The 18,684-nt window shown below is 40.5% G+C and overlaps 1 protein-coding gene across 1 annotated transcript in view; it reads left to right on the top strand.

Moving 5' to 3' along the window:
- The first annotated feature begins 11,830 nt into the window (after positions 1–11,830).
- LOC102811307 (glutathione S-transferase alpha-4-like) overlaps positions 11,831–18,684 on the top strand; it is a 26,804-nt gene continuing 19,950 nt past the window's right edge. The window contains exons 1-3 of the mRNA XM_006835715.1: positions 11,831–11,917; positions 13,114–13,165; positions 17,395–17,527. Coding sequence (XP_006835778.1) covers positions 11,831–11,917; positions 13,114–13,165; positions 17,395–17,527 — 272 coding nt within the window. The remainder of the gene's footprint in view (positions 11,918–13,113; positions 13,166–17,394; positions 17,528–18,684) is intronic.

Below are 18,684 nucleotides of genomic sequence, written 5' to 3'. Positions count from 1 at the left end.
AAAGTATGGACTATTAATACTGCTTTCAGTGAGTGGACTTAAGTCCTAAATACTAAATGAGCACCTATTATATACCAGGAGGCAACATCCTAGACAAAAGGTGACCAGTAATCCCTGTCACAATTAGCGTAGATGCCTGAGTGTTTTTATTAGAAGAAGATCAAGCACAAGCCTGAAAGAGCAAAGGACTGGTGGCAGTGACACCCGGGTCACTCCCCAGGACCATTGATGGCTCAACCTATTGCTTCTGAGGGAGAGGCCTAGGATCCAACTTGATCCTGACTGCAAGAAGCCAACAGAAAGAAAGTGTAGGCTGGGGAAGCATTGTGCACCCCTTTGGAGATTTATTTTCATGGAGGAACCAGACATTGAGTTAATAACAAGTAGATGTCTGTATTATTGAGTGTTAGAGATGGCAGCAAATTCAGGATATTTTATATGACCATTTTGGTGTGTAGTTACTATCCAGTGCCTTGGCTTGCTAGTATTAATCAAGGGCTGCTACGTAGGCCTTCAGCCATTTTACACATTGTTTTTCTGGTTTTACTTCTTTCAGACACAAGGGGGCCCTCACCGCTAGCTCTTTGAGAAAATCCTGACAAGAAAAGGTCTTTCACAAGGATTAGCCATAACACAAGAGGTCAGGCTGCCTCCAATGTATTTCCTGCTCACTGTTAAAACTTTAAATTTAAATTGTACAAACGACTTTAACTTGTACAACTTACTTTTCATGTTGGAAACAAGATCCTGCCCTTCCACACCTGGCCTCAGATAGCATTGCCCTAGTTTTGTCACATTCTCTTTTTGGTTCAGATTTCTACTCTATAGTCTCAATATTTGCCAACTCCTCCGCATTTTCACAAGTCCCCAGAGTCTGATCACAGAGTAATCTAGGCTATTTATTCTCAAAATTATCAGTGTCCTAGAGGGTTTGGATGGGTGACCTGGTGTGGCACTGTGGATTAATGGTCTGGACTGCAAAGTAGATTTGAACCGCAAACTTGGTGGTTCGAGCTCACCAGTTGTTCCTTGGAAACCCTCTACAGGGTCGCTATGGGTCTGAACTAAATTGACGGCACTTAACAACAATAACAGAGGGCTTGGGGTTGAACTCAAACACAGCTCTGCTTCCTATCTGGGACAGGAATAACCTAGCAGTACAAATGATGAATATGTTCAGCTACTAACCCAAAGGTTGGAGGTACAAGTCTCCACAGAGGCACTTTCGAGGAAAGGCTTAAATATCTACTTCTGAAAAATCAGGCACTGAAAACCCTGTGGAGCACAGTTTTACTCTGACACACGTCACCATCACCGGAGGTCATCATCAGTTGGAGCTGACTTGATGGCAACTGCTTTTTTTTTCTTCTTCCCGGGAAGTGAGAGCAGTTCACTGACTAAAAGCCAGAACCACATCTAGATGGGGCAGTTGCAGAGGCTCTGGTGTCTGGGACAAAAGCTGGAAGGTGTGGGGCACTGGTGGCTGTGACGGGTAGGAGGTGCCGCATTTAATGGGGGAGGACCCAGCCTAAAACCATTGTCAGAGAGGTACATGCCAGGCTGGGTCCTTGGACCCAAATGATTCCAAAGAGGACAGGACCCAAACAGGGCATCTCTCAGGGCTGTGGCTACTGATGAAGAGAGTTTTGAAGGGAAGGCCTAAGTTTGGTAATTCGGCAGAAAGGTTTAGAGGTGTTTGGTTGCCACATCATAGACTGGACACCATAAATCACCTTCCTGCTGAAAACTACTAACAATGCTGGATAAAATACAGGGGGGGGGGGGCGGAATAGAAGTAACATGAGATATTAAGAAAAGTAGGAATCCTAGGAACTGTCCACCTTCTCCTCAAACTGTTTCCCCAAACCTCCACTCTTCTGGTTATTTTAAATATTAGTGTGAGGGCAGAGTACTTACATTGTGCTTTGTTGTTGTTAAGTGCCAATGACTTGGTTCTGACCCATAGCAACCCTGTATAGGGTTTCCAAGGAACAGCTGGTGAGCTTGAACTGCAGACCTTGCAGTTCATACAACTTTACAGTCTGGCGCATTTACCCACAGTGCTATACCAGGACTCCTAAAACTGTGTAAGTGAGGGAAAAAGTTACAAGCTTGAAGTTTGGGTTTCATTTTTCACTATTGAAAACACTGAGACACGTGTGCTAATAGTGACAGGTATTACTGTGGTCACCTTGTGTCTGGCACACCAGTATATAGATATAAATGTTGTTAAGTCAAACCTTTATAAGTTAAGTGCCATTGAGTGGGTTCTGAGTCACAGTGACCCTGCATAGAGTTTGCATAGGTTTTCTGAGGAGCAGCTGATAGGCTTGAACTACTGACCTTTTGGTTAGCAGTCCAGTGCTTATCCTACAGAGCTACACCAGGACTGCACAGATATAGATAGCTGCCATCAAGTCAGCTTTGAGTCATGGCCACTTTGTGTGTAACAGAGCAAAGCGTTGTCCAGTCTTGGATCATTCTCACAATCACCAACATGTTTGTTTCCATCATTGTGGCTACTGTGCTATTCCATCTCTCCCATGGTCTCCCTCACCCTAACTGGCCCTCTAGTTCCCCAAACATGATGTCCTCCTCCAGCAATTGATCCCTCCTGATGGTCTGTCTATAGCAAGTGAGCCAGACAGCATTCTGTTGTGAGCCATAAACTTTTGTTTTGTTTGCTTTTAAAAAATATTGTATTCGGTTTAGGTGAATGTTTACAGAGCAAATTAGCTTTCCAGTCAATAATTAATGCACAGTTTGTTCCATGATATTGATTACAATCCCCACAATGTGTCAGCACTTTGCCCATATCTATTTTGGTTTCCCATTTCTGTTAACCCAGTTTTTCTGCTCTTTCCTGCTTCTAAACTTTCTCTGCAGGCAAATACAGCCCTTTTGGTCTCAAACAGTTAATTGTTCTAAGGAGTATGTTTCTCTTGGGTGTAATTGTTCAGGTTATAAACCTCTTTTATGAGGCTGCAAGGTGATCTCTAGGAGTGACTTCAATTCTATGTTGTAAGGGTGAAACAGGAGGGGAACATCTGAGAACAATCCACTAAGATCCATAGTCCCAGGGGATCCCACCAGTTTCTATCAAACCAACAGGAAGGGGCTTTAAAAAGTTTGTGAAAAAAGTCCATTATCTTTTCATCCCATTTTTCCATAAACTTTAAAAAAATAAAACAAAAAATTTTTTATTGTGAATTGGGTGAAGGTTGACAAAGCAGATTATTAGTTTTATATTGAACAAATCATACACTTCGTTTCTTGTAATTAATTGCGGTTCCGTCAATGTTACATCACTCATCCTGCTTACATTTCTCCTTCTTTCCCAACCCTTTCTGAATTTTGTCCTTGAGTTAATACTGCCCTTTGGTCTCAAATGGTTGACCATTCTATGGTATGCGTACCTCACTAGTGTCGTTGCCCTTATATGCCATTCTATTGCTTGGCTAAAGATTGAGCCATAGAATGTGTTCAATTCCAGAGCTGAGGCCTAACTAAAGGTATGGAATTCCCCCAATCTCTGTCTAACCAGTAAGCCTAGTCATTTTTAAGATTTTGAGTTTTGTTCTACATTTTCTCCCACTCCATCCAGGACTTTCTAATGTGATCCCTTTCAGAGTAGTTGACAGTGGTAGCCAGCCAGTTCTTCTGGTCTCACGTGGTCCATTAGTTCACTGGACTAATTGTTTCCCTGTATCTTTGATGTTCATCCCTCTTCTTTCTTCCAGACATGGAGAGACCAATAGTTGCACCTTAGGTGGCTTCTTATAAACTTTTAAGATCCCAGTCGCTAGTCACTAAAGTGGGATGTAGAACATTGCCTTTGTAGACTGTTATGCCAAGTGATCATGGTGTCCCCCAAGACTATGGTCCTTTTCCTCCAGACCCAGTGACTCATTCCTTCAGGGTGCTTGGTAATGTCTAAGAAGTTTTTGTAACTTTGCCCCCTGTATGCTCCACCATGTCCATGGATATATTTGCAACAAAGATAATTAAATACCCTTGTATAAATGTCCTCTGTCAGACCTGCATGTTTTTGTGGGTACATTCTTAGTCTCCCACCACACCCATTCAGTCTTTGTGTCTATCCATGTATCTACCTGTAGATCACTGTTATTGCAGGATTACTTATACAAACTTTTTAAAGCCTCCTGATGAGTCTGGTCTTTTTATGAAAATTAATTTCTCTCCACAATACCTTGTATTGTGATTCCAGTCAGAATGGTTGGTGGTGGTCACTAGGCACCATTTAGTTCTTTTGGCAGTGGAGGCTACAGTTGTTATGGTCCACCAGTTCTTTGCTCCAAATGGAAAGAGACCAATAGTAGAAGTTTAGATAGTTGTCCACAAGCTTTTAAGACCTCAGTTGATACTCACCAAAGTAAGATGTAAAACACTGTCTTTCTGGACTATGCTTTGCCAATTGACTGGAGACTGTGGTTCCTAGCCCTCAAGCCCAGTGTCTCCGTTCTGGAAGGTGTTTGGTTATGACTAAGAGGTTTTCATGGTTGTGCCTGCTCTGTGCTCTATTGTGCAAAGATAAGTCCAAAAGTGTTGCAACTTGGGTTTCTGTTCAAACATGCATGGGCTGATTCCAAACAAAGAATTTTTAAACATGTTTCTTATTTCAGTAAAACTCTTGTGTTAGTCTCATTAGCGTGGCTTCATAAAAAAGGTCCAATCAAAACAGTGGCTTCTCAGGGAATTTGCTGGGTCAGTCAAATTCAAGGCAGAGAAGTGAGCTCAGAAGGTTATGGTAACTGTATTTTTGGAATTCCAAATGGGCAATCTTAATTGATTTTCTCAAAGGACACAGATAATCACAGGAGTGTATTGGGACGAAGTTTTAAGAAAATGGTGCTGTTGAGAAAAAAGCTAGGAAATTTGCACTGAGGATTATTTTTCCATCATCCTACTCATTCTTCAAGGATAGAGTGGTCTGTCTTAGAATAATTTTGTTGGGAAATCTTACCCCATTCACCCTACATCTATAACTTTGCCTTAAAACTTCTTTTTGTTCCCCAAACTGAAAAACATTTCAAAAGGAATACTATGAGTCCCTCGAGGATGCTAAAACTATCAGTTCGGTATGTTGTAAACCAAAGAGTGGAGACTTCTCCGAAGGGTTCAAGAGATGAAAACACTATCTTCAGGAGTGTATAAACCTAGATGGAGGATATGTCAAGAATCAATAGTTTCACATTTTGTTATTTAATAAAGTTTTTTTATGATTTACTGGCAGTAACTTTTTTTTGGTTTTTTTTGCTGTTGAGTTGACCCCAACTCAAGATGACTCCATATTTTCCAGAGTACAACTGACCCATATGCTTTTTTAAGTTTTTGTTGAGAATTGAGTGATAGTTTACATGGGGGAACATCAGTTTTACACTCATTGTTTCATTGCAATGATTATAATCTCCTCTGTGCATCATCTCATCATTCAACAGTATTTGCTTCTAGTCCCCCTGTTTGTTTTTTGTTTGTTTGTTTTGGTGAGGGGGATGTACACAAAAACACTCAGGAATATATAATCATTTAAATACCCAAAGGACACATTCTGCAAGCCTGCCTCCTGGCTGCCAGCACCTGGCTGCCAGCACACAGCCTTTCTCTTTCCAGCTAGAGTCCTCAGCAGCTCTATCTCTCCATGCCATCATCTCTGCTTCCATCTCTGGTGTCGCTGCTTCTCTGGATAGGGTCCCACATTCTGTTCATGTTCCTCTCCCTTGCGGTCCTAGGGTTCTCTAGCAGTGACTTTTTATTTGCCCTTGTATACATTTGCAACAGGTGCAAATCTATATTTAGGAATATCCACTGACAACCCTAAATATGCACATGTGTGTGCTCCCGTACACCCTCCCACCCCATTCAGCTTACATAACTACCTTTGTACCCACTTATACATTATTGTTTGTTATTATTGTTTTTGCAGGACTATGTATGCAATGGTATTTACTATTGTTACCTTTTACTCTTGTGTGCCTTTTGGTATCTTCCTTTGCTTTGGTTATATATTGTGCTGACTTCCCCCATATTGTGTATTGTTTTTCCCTTCACCAAAGTTAGCATGTGTCTACTATCTAGTTAGTGATTTTTCTTCCCACCATCTCCCACCCCTGGTAACTATCAAAGGATGATTCTTTCGGTGTGTAAACTTTTTCTTTAATTTTTACAGTAGTGGTCTCATGCAATATTTGTCCTTTCGTGATTGACTAATTTCTATCAGCATCACTTCCTCCAAGTTCATCCATGCTGTGAGATGTTTTGCAGGTTCTTTATTATTCTTTAATGCTGTGTAGTAACATAAGGTTTTCATTGGCTACTTTTCAGAAATAGATAGCCAGACTTTTCTTCCTAGTCTGTCTTCGTCTGGAAGCTCCACAGAAACTTCTCCACTATGAGTGACTGAAGGACTCTGCTCCTTATCAACAAAATGGCATTGCAGCTACTCCAAGAGATGCTGCATAAAGTCCTGCTTAAGCTTCCATCTCCGGAAAGCTTAAGTCTTTATTACACCAAGAGACCCTTCCCCTGGTAGTTTCCGGTTTCAGGAAAATCTCCATAACCCCACCCATTGAAAACTCACCAGAACTGTATTGGAACCACACCACCTTAAATACCCCAGTCTGTAAAAAAACAGACAGACTCTTGGTCTCTTTTGGTGACTTAGTGTAACCCCTCCCAGGTTTACTCTCAATAAACCTGCCTGCTGTTGAGGCCAAGGCTCTCTCCTTGTTTCTTCCTTTTTCCTCACAGCAACCCTGTTGGTATTTGAACTACTGGTGGTATAGCTTCCATTGTCACAGCAATAAACAGGCCACCACTGACAAATAGCTACTGGACCGGTAGGTGCTTAATTGGTATTTGGTAATTTCCATAAGAAAATTAAAACACAGAAAAGCAGCTATCAGTCTGATTTAAAAGGGCACATCTAAGCTATAAAGACATCAAAAGATAGAGACAAATACTAACTAACTAGAAAGAAGCTAATCTATCGCGTGGTTCAGTCCTGGTATGGCTCTGTGGGATAAGAGCAGGATGGCAAGGTCAATGTGAACCACAAGGTCAGCTGTTCAAACCCCTCAGCCACTCCTTGGAAACCCTATACATGATCACTGTAGTGAGAATCGACTTGACAGCGCTTCACTATACCTGGCAATATTCTGCTGCTCTTCATCATATTTCAATATTCAATATACTGGTGCTAGCTGATAGTGTCTCCTTACTATTCATAAGGTTTTCTTTGGCTAATAATCCAGAAGTAGCTTGTCTCTCCTTCTTTGGAGACTGTCTTAGTCTGGAAGCTCAGCTGAAACCTACCCCTCATGGGTAACCCTACTGCCATTCAAAATACCATTGGCATAGCTTCCAGTGTTACAGGAACATGAAAGCCACCACATTACAGCAAACTGACAGATGAATGGTGGACCCATGGCAGAGTGTCCAGCATAATAGCAACACATAAGCCACATAATATGACTAACTGATAGATGGTCCATGAGATTACTCATACAGTATTCTCCATCTACCCCTTCCTTATCATAGATTGTTTTCTTTGCAGTTCTTGGTGCTTTCTGATATTCATATTTGTTTATGTATATATACTGTTCTGGTGTGGCTCTATGGGTTAATGCACTGGACTGCCAGGTTAGTTTGAACCACAAGGTTGGCAGCTCAAGTTCACGAGCCACTCCTTGGAATCCTTATGCAAGATGACTATGAGTCAGAACTGACTGACATCATTTAACAACAACAGCATTTACTGTTTGCCTTCACCAACTAGAATATAAACAACATTCGTGCTGAAATGGGGTAGAGCCAGGATAAAGTGTGGCATTCAGTGAATATTTACTAAATGAGAAAATGCAGTCTCTTTTCTTTTTACTTGGGTAACCTGATACCCTATCAAATATGCAAACAATAGAAGTAAAGTAACCACCACAGGGTGTGTACATCCTGGAATGCTCATTGGGTAATCCCTTAAATGGACAGTTTTACATAATAAAGCGTAGAGTTATATACACTCATGTAATCACCAGCAGCACCCAGGAGGCAAAGAAGAGTCTGGGAGAGATAAGGTTAGTGATGAAGTTCTTATACACAATTTTTGGTCTTATACCCAATATTTAGATGCCACATTTAAGCTTATTGTCCGCAATTGTTTCAACACTGTGGTTAATTTGTCGCTTGCTGTTGCTGTTTGCCAGGTGCCATCAAGGTGGTCCCTACTCAAACTGACCTTATATATAAGAGAACTAATCTTGTCTGGCCCTGGAACATATATTTGGTATAGTATAAGCTTACCTCAAGTCCTGGTATGGCACTGTAGCATAAGCACTGGACTTCTAACCGAAAAGTCGGTGGCTCAAATTCACTACCTGTTCTTCAGAATCCCTATAAAGGGTTACTATGAGTCAGAACTGACTTGAGGGCACTTGTCAACCACAACAGCATACCAAATAAAAGGAACAGATTCCACCACTCCCTCCCCTCGCAGAATACATATTGGTGTTGTTGCTAAGTGCCATCAAATCAGTTGTTTTTTTTTTTAATGTTTTAGTGTGAATTATATGATAGTTTACATGGGATCAAGTCAGTTTTGAACCATAGCAACCCTGTATAGGGTTTCCAAGAAGCAGCTGGTGAGCTTGAACACTTACGGTTCAACTCGACTTTGCAGTCCAGCTCATTAGCCCACAGCACCACACCATAGGTCTATGAAAAGGAAATGGTGAATGTGCATCTAGGAAAGGCCTTTAAAAGCCTTTCGTTGCCTATGCATGATATATGTAATATCAGACATAGTAAATGCATCCACACCCACACCCAGGCCTGACAATAAGTATATTTTCAAAAACAAGTACGTAAGAGGAAAACGGTGTTTCATTTGATAAGTTGACACACCATACTTAGTAGAATGTAAACATTTATTAATGTTTAAGCTATTACACATTTTCCTCTTTAGGCACATCTCAGATATTTTTGTTCATAGCTAAAAGGATTCTAGGCACCAGCCTCACTGTGCTATGGCACCTACTGGATAAGCTAATTCTTTCTGCATCTAGGTATCTACTCTGTGTACACTGTGCATTAACCCAAGTGATCCAACATTGGCATCTTCCTCTGGGGACCTGCATCCCTGGGGAACTGTGCTAGGTTGAGAAGCAGGCGTGTATGGGATTTGTGTGTGTGTATGGAAGGGGATCCCACCAAGTTGAACATTGGCATTTAAAAAATATTCTAGGAATTGTCCCAATCTTTAAGTTGTTGTTGATGTTGTTATGTGCCGTGGAGTCAGTTCCAACTCATAGCAACCCTGCACAGGTAATGTCGTGACTCATTTATTGTCCAAGCAGCCTCAGTAACCTGAGCAGGTAAAAGTTTCTTGCCTCAGATATGTTGTTGTTGAGTTGGTTCAATTCATAGCGACCTGTATAGGGCTTCCAATGAGCAATTGGTGGGTTTGAACTTCTGACCTTGTAGTGTTTATCCTACAGTGCCACACCCAGTTTTTATTTAATCACATTTTAAGCCTTGGGAGTGTATATCAACTTATTGTGAGTTTTGAGAAAATGGATTAATTAATTAGCACCGTAAGTCCTCCTGTGGCACTGTAGGATAAGGCACTGGGCCACAAGGTCAGTGTGAACCTCAAAGTCGGCGCTTCAAACTCACCAGTCACTCCTCTGAAACCCTGTCTCTATGAGTTGGAACTGATTTGACAGCACTTAACAACAACACAATTGAAAGAAAATTTAGTTTCTAAAGTTAGAATATAGGACTTCCTAGAGAAGATACTTGGACCAACTGGAGGAGACATAACAACAGAGAAGATACTTAGCATATGGGCTTGGGATAGACTTACCTCTTCAATCATTTTGCTATAAAAATAATGTCTTACCTCTACTCCTAGTAATATTGTTTGTGTAGTATAGATACCATGAGATCTTTTTGAGAAGGGCTGGCTCTGTGTTGGAAAGATCTATTTTCTCTCATGTAAGTCTGTCCACAATCTGAATATATAAGTAGGGGTGTATGTGTGACATTTTCTGAGTCCATCCTACATTTGTTATTGTTGTTAAGTACCATCAAGTCAGTTCTAACTCACAGCAAACTTGTGTAGGGTCAGGTGGAATGGCTGGTGAGTTTGAACTGCTGACCTTGTGGTTCAAACTGACCTTGTAGCCCAGTGCTTTAATCCTACCTAGCACCACACCAGGACTCCATATGTTTTGTTGTTGTTGTTTTTAAATGTTGTCGAGTTGGTTCAGACTCATAGTGGCCCTGTAGTTTGCAATATCGCATTTTAACCTCGTAAGTAACCAAATAAGGCTGAACTATTTACCACACTGGGCAAATGAAGAAACTGAAGGTCAAAGAAGGAACTTGGCTAAAGGACTCTGGATCATCTGCCAACCATCCAAAGGTTGTCATGTCCTTATCACTGCTCTCTGCTCACCCACTTTAGATGTGGGTGCCCAAGGCTTTGGTCAGGGGGTCATTCCTGATGATCATATCAGGGGAACTTTGTGAATCCTAAGAGATGGGTTTTGATTCCCAGTGCTTTAATATCCACTTGAGGAGACTACCTGGTGAATCTGGTCTGTGAAATTCAGGTTATACCTGTTGTCTAGTAGCCAAACCAAACCCATTGCCTTCAAGTCAATTCCAACTTGTAGTGAGCCTATAGGACAGAGTAGAACCGCCCCATAGGGTTTCCAAGGCTGCACATCTTTACAGGAGCACACTGCTACATCTTTCTCCTGCAGAGGGCTGCTGGGTTTAAACCTCTGACCTTTTGGCTAACAAATGAGTACTTTAACCATTGAGCCACGAGGCTACTTTTTGGGCCAATGTCAGTGGCAGAAATCCAAAAATGAAAAGATGGGCGTGAGTTAATACTCAGCTTGACCCAGTGGATTCTGGGTCTTGCAATAGCAGTCTGTTCTCAGTGTGTTTGCAATTGGGGTGAAATGCCGAACACACTATTCCTTTGTTCCCTGCTTCTTTGTTTCCCACAGATGCCATGCACCTGTTCTTTTAAGTTCTGACAATGTACTTTCTTGAACAATGAGAATTGGGTTGGATTTTTGAAGCTTACAAATGCATGGCTTTCTGTGTTACCAAACTGTGGTTTATCTTAATCATATAAAGCCATGAGGCAGAGAATCAGACAAACAAATTTAGATTTTTGTGTACTTATTCTTTAAAGTTCTATTTAATATCATATCACACTTGTAATTAAACCCTAAGTTCATTTTGACTTATATAGTAGAAGACTGAATTAAGTAGAGACCCTTGACTACTTGATACTTTTAGAAGATTTTCTTTTGCAAGGTCATTTATAAAGTCATTGTATTAATTCCTGATTCCTTTTTCAAAATACCAGAAGTAGCCTCTCAAGCTACAAAATACTTTGATACCTTGATGTGTATTGTTCATTCTTCTTTTGTGTGTGTGTGAGATAGAACATACATTAAAAAGAGCAAAAATCATTTACGTATAATTGAAAGAATAATCACTAATTCCGTTCAAGAAATAGAATTTTGTCTGCCTCCAAGAAACCGTGTGACCATCAATGTCACACACCATTCACAATCCCCATTCTGCTTTCTCAAGGTAACCATTCATCTTCTGTGATAGTTATTTTTTTGCTATTTGTCATAGCTTTACATTCTATATATAGTAGTTTTGTTTGTATTTTCTTCAGAATTGTTGTAAGTGGAGATGTGTCATTTGATGTGTGTTAGGTTGTTCTTTAAATGTTCTTATGTTCTTCTTATATTTTGCCCTTCAAAGAAATTCTGAACCAGGAGTCATGGCGGCCAAACCCAAGCTCTACTATTTTCGTGGCAGGGGCAGGATGGAGTCAATCCGCTGGCTACTGGCTGCAGCTGGAGTGGAGGTTGGTTCCCAGTTTGGAAAAGTCAGGAGGATAATTGGAGAAAGATTGAACTGGACATCTTCCCCTTCAAAATCTAGGACAGGTGCCTCCACTCTTTCTCTTCACTGCTTCTCTTCTGTAGTAAGTGAAGAAGAGATCATAATCTAGCATTTAAGTCAGGGTGAAGGGTAGAGAGAGACCTTAGGAAACTTCATAGAGTAGAAAGGAACTTGTTGGATTGCAAAGGAAAGGAAAAGGAGTAGACCACCTATGTCTCATTCTCTGGGTTGGGATCGGCTACTTTTCTGAGATCTTTCCAGCTCTGCTGTGGCACATCCATCATGCTTTATTTGTGGTAACCAATCTGAAAAAAGCTTCCCCTAGAGTCCTCCTTTAAATGATCCACCCTGCAGGTATCTTTCCTCTCTGGACTCTGAATTCCCTCCCCACTGACTTTTCCCTTTGGAATTATTCTGTTTCATGTAGGTGTAGACTTCTTTTTCCCAATTTGAATTTCATCTCTAAAACAGCAACTCATTACCTTCTTAGTTTTCCCTTTTGTTTAAGCAAAGAGATTGAATGCCTTGAATTGTGTTTAGGAGGAGGCGCTGCTTATCCCAACCCCTTTGAAGCTCTCTTCCTCTTAGGTAGACATTTCTCTCCTAATATTGCTCAACTTGTCTCCTCCTCCAACCCATTATGATTGGGGATGGGGAAAAAAATCACTCCTTCCCACAAAAATTTTAGAACTTCCATCAATCAAGTATGATAAATTCACCTTTTGGATCCTTTTCATTGATCACCAAAGGGAAGTAATATCTATCTTGATGCAGAAGGAGAATAACGCTGAATAGAGAGGAGAAAAAGAGAAAGAGGGAAAAAGGAAGAGGATAACTTATTGGGAAGTGAGAAAAAAGTCAAGGGTTAGGGAGAGGGAAGACCCAATGGGAAAAAATGGGAAAATATGAATAGGGAAGCTAAGCATATCCTTTAAGTAGATAAAAATCCCAAAAGAGGTGCCAGTCCCAAGCCAGTCTAAAGGCTAATCTACACACATGCTTTGTCAGAATTTTCAACTGTGTGGTAGTTAATGACTTGGTGGTTCCTGCATAGAATTTTATTATGGAAGCCACTGGGTCATCTATAGTGTAAGCATTTCTTTTTTGATTATCTTAAATTATAACAAATATAACATTGTCTCTCTATCCTCCATCTAGTTTGAAGAAGAATTTCTTGAAAAAAGAGAACAATATGAAAAGTTGGAGAAGGGTAAGCCTAGATTTATTCAATGTTATTTTATTAAAAAACAAAAAATTTGTCTCTGGAAATATTCATTTTGATGTGGAGTCTAGGCCTCTAGAATGAGAAGTATTAGAAAAGATACTTTAATATTCTAATCGGTTGTTCACTGTGTCTTTGGAACAGAGCTAAAATTGTCATATGCCTTATCTCTTTGGCCTTCACAAAAGCTTATCAAGTAGTTACAGTGTGAACCCAATTAGATAGTATTGTTATGACTTGACCAGTGAGAATTGGTTCAACACTAACAATCCTATGGAAGAATCATTTTATTTATTTTTTAAAAAGGTTTTATTGTAAATTGAATCGTAGTTTTCATGGCAGAACATTGGTTTTGCACTCAACCAATCATATTTTGTTTCATTACGATGATTACAATTCCCTCCAGGCACCATTGGTTAACAGTATTTGCCTCTAGTCCTTTTTTTTTTTTAAATGTACATAAAACACACAGAAATAAATAATAGTTTAAACAACCAAAAGGCACATTTTGCAAGCCACCTGTGGGCACACAGTCTTACTCTTTCCATGAGTCTAGAGTCCTCAGCTGCCATCACCTCTGTCTCCCACGCTAGTGTCGCTGCTTCTCTGGTTAGGATCCCACACTCCGCTCATGCTCTTCCCTGAACAATCACTTTAGAATACTAAAAAAGAGTATTTTATTGTATTTTTGGTGGAAGTATATGCAGTAAAACAGATTTTTATTTAATAATTTCTTATAAATATTGTTCAGTGATATTGGTTACATTCTTTAAATTGTATCAATTGGTGTAATAAATTCTCACTATTTTCCGTGTACTTGTTCTGTTCCCAGTGACCTAGTCTTACAGCCCCCAACCTTCTTGTCTATGCTTTAGAGTATTTGTTGGCCATTTGGTCCTTTAATCATTCTTAAATGGTGATCCAGTGGGTAGGAAGAAGAGGGAGGGTAAATCTGATCTATGATATTCTCTAGTTCTCAAGGTTCATGTGCATTTTTTTCTTTGTCATTTTAAGAGATGAACAAAAACAATTTTATCATGTTACAATGATAGAATATAAAAAATTATTTAAAATCAAATACAAAAATTTTATTAAGTTTTGATCCACAAAGAGGTCCTTACTCTCCCCTAATCCTCTAGTAAAATTTCTCACACTAAGAGAGAAGACTAGTATTTTCATATTACTTCTTAAACTTCTAACAGCCATAACGCTGTTTTCCTTATCTAAGGATGCAAGAGTAGGCCCTGTTGTTGCTGATAATCAACATGAAATTAACAAAATTATTTTTAAAGTCAATCCATTGGTTAGTCAGCAGGCCTGCTACTAACCAAATATATGAGTTTGGACAAAGCTCTTAATGTGTCTGCATGTTTGTATCCTTAACATAAAATAGTCTCCATGGTCATAGATTGTCAAGTACCAGCAGATCTTATTGACAGGGAGACCTCTTCCCCACTGTTGCTCAGGAACTTTATTATCTGGAATCTCCCTAAAGCTCCACTTCTTCATTTCTGCCCTATTCTACTCCAAGTAAGGACATTACGGGTATTAAATAAATAAATACATGTATCTCTCTAGTATCTCCAGGAGTCTTGATGTGGTGCTGTAGGATAAGCCCTGGACCGCTAACCATAGGGTCCATCCGTTCAAACCCAATATCTGCTCATCTGAATCCCTATCCAGGATTGCTATGAGTTGAAACTGACTTGACAATACTTAGCAACAATCTCCATGAGCTCGTCCCCGATCATTCCAGCTTGAAGTGCTTTAGCAGGCTCTGAAGTTCTCCAGCTTTCCCTGTGTCTGTGGGGCTGCTATATTGCTTGGGACACCCTCCTGGTCATTGCTACTATTTGTGAACAGGAACAGAGGAGAGAGCGCTGGATCGGGAGTCAGGAGGCCATGTCTGTTGGCTTAACTGTCCCATGACCGTGTAAATTTGGTCATCAATAACATAAGAAAATTAAACAAAATAATCTTAAATATCCTTTCCTGCACTTTTGAGTTGTCACTGCTGTTGTTAAGTGCCATGCTGGTGGTTCTGACTCATAGTGACTGTATGGGATTTCCATGGAGCAACTGGTGGATTTGAACCACTAAATTTGTGGTTAGCAGGCCAGTGCTTATCCTACAATGCCACACTGAATTTTTAAAATCCCTCTGAGAATTGTCAGCTTCTAGAAGCGGGGATAATTTTTAATTGAAGTTTGTTTATCACTCACAAGCATTAAATCAGTACCTGGATTTTAGATGCTCATGAGTGTACACAGAAATACCTTTAATAAATGAAGGTTTTGCAGCCTATCCACAATTATAGTACCGCTGTTTCCAAAGTATAGTCACAACCATAGTCTTATTTTCACTCAAACTCAGTAAGATGGCCAGGACAGACACTGTTACAGGTCAGAAAATAGGCTCAGAGATGTTAAGAGATTTGCCTCAAGTCAGAACACTGACTTCTCAGAATAGCTGCTGCTGATTCCTGGAGGTATGTTCTCCCCATTGCCTACTGCTACTTCTACTCTCACTAGGCCAAGCAGCAACAGTGTTGGAAGTTGGGGAAATTAACTGTGGCTTTTGTCAACGCACTAGTGAGGGCTAGGGGAATGTGTTGGCTCCATAGGATAAGCACTGAACTGCAAACCACAAGCTTGGTGGTTAGAGTCCACCAGCTGCTGCAGGAGACTTTCTGCTCCTGCAAATAATGTAAAAGCCTCAGAAACCCCATACCAACTTGACGGCACTTAACAACAGTGAAGACTGGTTACCATCTTGAGTAAAGCTAGTTACTCTATTCTTGACAACGTAGAGTTGTTAGTAGCAAATTTAAAATCATCCATTTTTTCATGCCTGATGAAAACTGCCCCATTTAAGAGTCTATATTCCATAATTTGATTTGTATAGGCAGTCCTTTACCCTTCCCTACCAAAAAGAGAGAATTTAATTTTACTAAGCATTGATTATATTTTTCAGTGTTTTACTTATGTTATCTCACATCATCCTTGTAAAACCCTGTTCAATAGATATTACTGTTTTAGTGAAAAGAAAGATGATGCTTAAATACAGAATTTGCTCAGTCTTGTGGCTGGAAAAGGCATTCAAAGTCAGGTCAGCCAAACTCCAGAGCCTGGGTTCTTGCTGCCACGTCCATTCTGTTATCACGTAGACCTACAGTGACAACAATGTGCCTCTTAAGATTACAGACGTTCAAACTCCATTCCTGAATCGGAATATCTGGGAGGTAAAGTGGTCATTTAACACTCCCCAGGAGCTCTGGTGGAGTCCTGGTGTGGCACTGTAGGTTAATGAGTCAGACTGCAAAGTCGTTTGAATTGCAAAGTCAGTGGTTCAATCTCACCAGCTGCTCCTTGGAAACTCTATACAGGGTCACTATGGGTCGGAATCAACTCGATGTCATATAACAACAACAACAGGGCCTCTGGTAGCTTAGTGGTTACGAGTCGAGCTGATGATCTCAAGGTTAGCAGTTTGAAGCTACTAGCCGTTCTGCAGGAGAAAGATGAAGCTTTCTGCTCCCGTAAAGATTTACAGCCTTGGAAACCGTATACAAACTAACTCTATGGCACACAAGCAGCCACAGAATTCTTATACACCATAAACTTTATAGTTGTTAAGTGCCGTCAAGATGGTTCGGACTCATAATAACCCTGTATAGGATTTCCGAGGCTGTAAATCTTTGTGGAAGAAGAAAGTTGTATCTGTCTCCTGAGGCTGGTGAACTTGAACCGCTGACCTTGTGGTTCCCAGTTCAGTGATTATCATATGGAACGTGCCACACTCCCCATACTATAACACAGTATAGTAAATGTAGAAAACCCACTGCCATAGAGTTGATTCTGCCTCATAGTGACCCTATAGGGCAGAATAGAATTGTCCTATATGGGCAGTCTAAGAATTGACACTGGTGGGTTTGAACTGCTGACCTTGTGGTTAGCAGTCCAGTGCTTATCCTACAGTGCCACCCAGACTCCTGTAAATGCAAACACACAAAAGCATACGAAATCATCAAATAGATCTCAAATTTTACATGATGCAAATGGTAGAAATTCCCTCAACAACTGGGTCTTTAAGTCTTAACTGGGTTAAAATGAAAAAAAAACAAAAAACTGTTCTTACAAAATTTGAAGTAGACCTTCTGCAAGCTCACTGTAACCACGGAAGGAGACGATATTAACTTCTCTTTGCTTAAACCGCAGATGGATGCCTACTTTTCGGCCAGGTGCCTTTTGTTGAAATGGATGGAATGAAGCTAACACAGACTAGAGCCATCCTCAGCTACCTAGCTGCCAAGTACAATTTGTATGGGAAGGACCTGAAGGAGAGAGTCAGGTACCATGTGTTCATGCTTATACTTGATGCTTACCAAGCTTCTACAATCCTTGACCAACTGAGACCTGGTTCAAAGAAATTCCTTTGATCTGGGGTGAGGAGAAGAGAGAGGTTCTGCTGCAGGTAGACCTGGAATGGCCTGGGCAGAACTCCAGGTCTTAACCTCTTGGTGTGCTACTCACAGCAGTCTGCATTCAGTATTCTCACAATCTCTCCTGACTCCTAATAGAGTCATAAAATGACTTGGTAAACTATTCTACATGAAGGTGTAAATTACTGACTCAGTACATATAGTCAGTATATATATATATAGTTGTTCTTGCTGTTAGGTGCCATTGAGCCGGTACCGACCCATAGCGACCTTATGCACACCAGAATTTAACACTTCCCGATCCTGGGCCAAACTCATTACTGTTGCCAAGCTTGAGTCCATTGATGCTGCCACTTGGCCAATCCATCTCGTTGGGTGTCTTCCTCTTTTTCTCTGACCCTTCACCTTACCAAACATGATATCCTTCTCCAGCGACTCCTCCCTCCTAACAATATGTCCAAAGTGTGAGAGACGAAGTTTGGACATCTTGGCTTCTAAGGAGCACTCTGTTTGAACTTCTTCCAAAACAGATCTATTGGTTCTTTTGGCAGTCCATGGCACTTTTAATATTCTCCTCCGACACCATAACTCAAAGGCATCAATTCTTCTACAGTCTTCTTTATTCACTGTCCATCCTTCGCATGCATAAGAGGTTGTTGAAAACACCATGGCTTGGGTCAGGCGCACCTTAGTCCTCAAGCTGACATCTTTGCTCTTCAACACTTTAAAAAGGTCTTGTGCGGCAGATTTGCCCAATTCAATACGTCATTTGATTTCTTGGCTACTACTTCCATGAGTGTTGATAGTTGATCCAAGAAGAATGAAGTCCTTGACAACTTCAACCTTTTCTCCATTGATACGAATGTTGTTTCTTGGTCCAGTGGTGAGGATTTTTGTTTTCTTTACATTGAGATGTAACCCATACCGAAGGCTGTACTCTTTGATCTTCATCAGTAAATGTTTTAAATCCTCTTCACTTTCAGCAAGCAAGGTTGTATCATCTGCATATCGCAGGTTGTTAATGAGTCTTCCTCCAATCCTGATGCCACATTTTTCTTCACAGAAC

Source organism: Chrysochloris asiatica, unplaced genomic scaffold (genome assembly GCF_000296735.1).
Source record: "Chrysochloris asiatica unplaced genomic scaffold, ChrAsi1.0 scaffold00019, whole genome shotgun sequence".
NCBI lineage: Eukaryota > Metazoa > Chordata > Mammalia > Afrosoricida > Chrysochloridae > Chrysochloris > Chrysochloris asiatica.
Note: the sequence above shows the minus strand (reverse complement) of the source record. Positions and strands in the feature narration are given on the sequence as shown.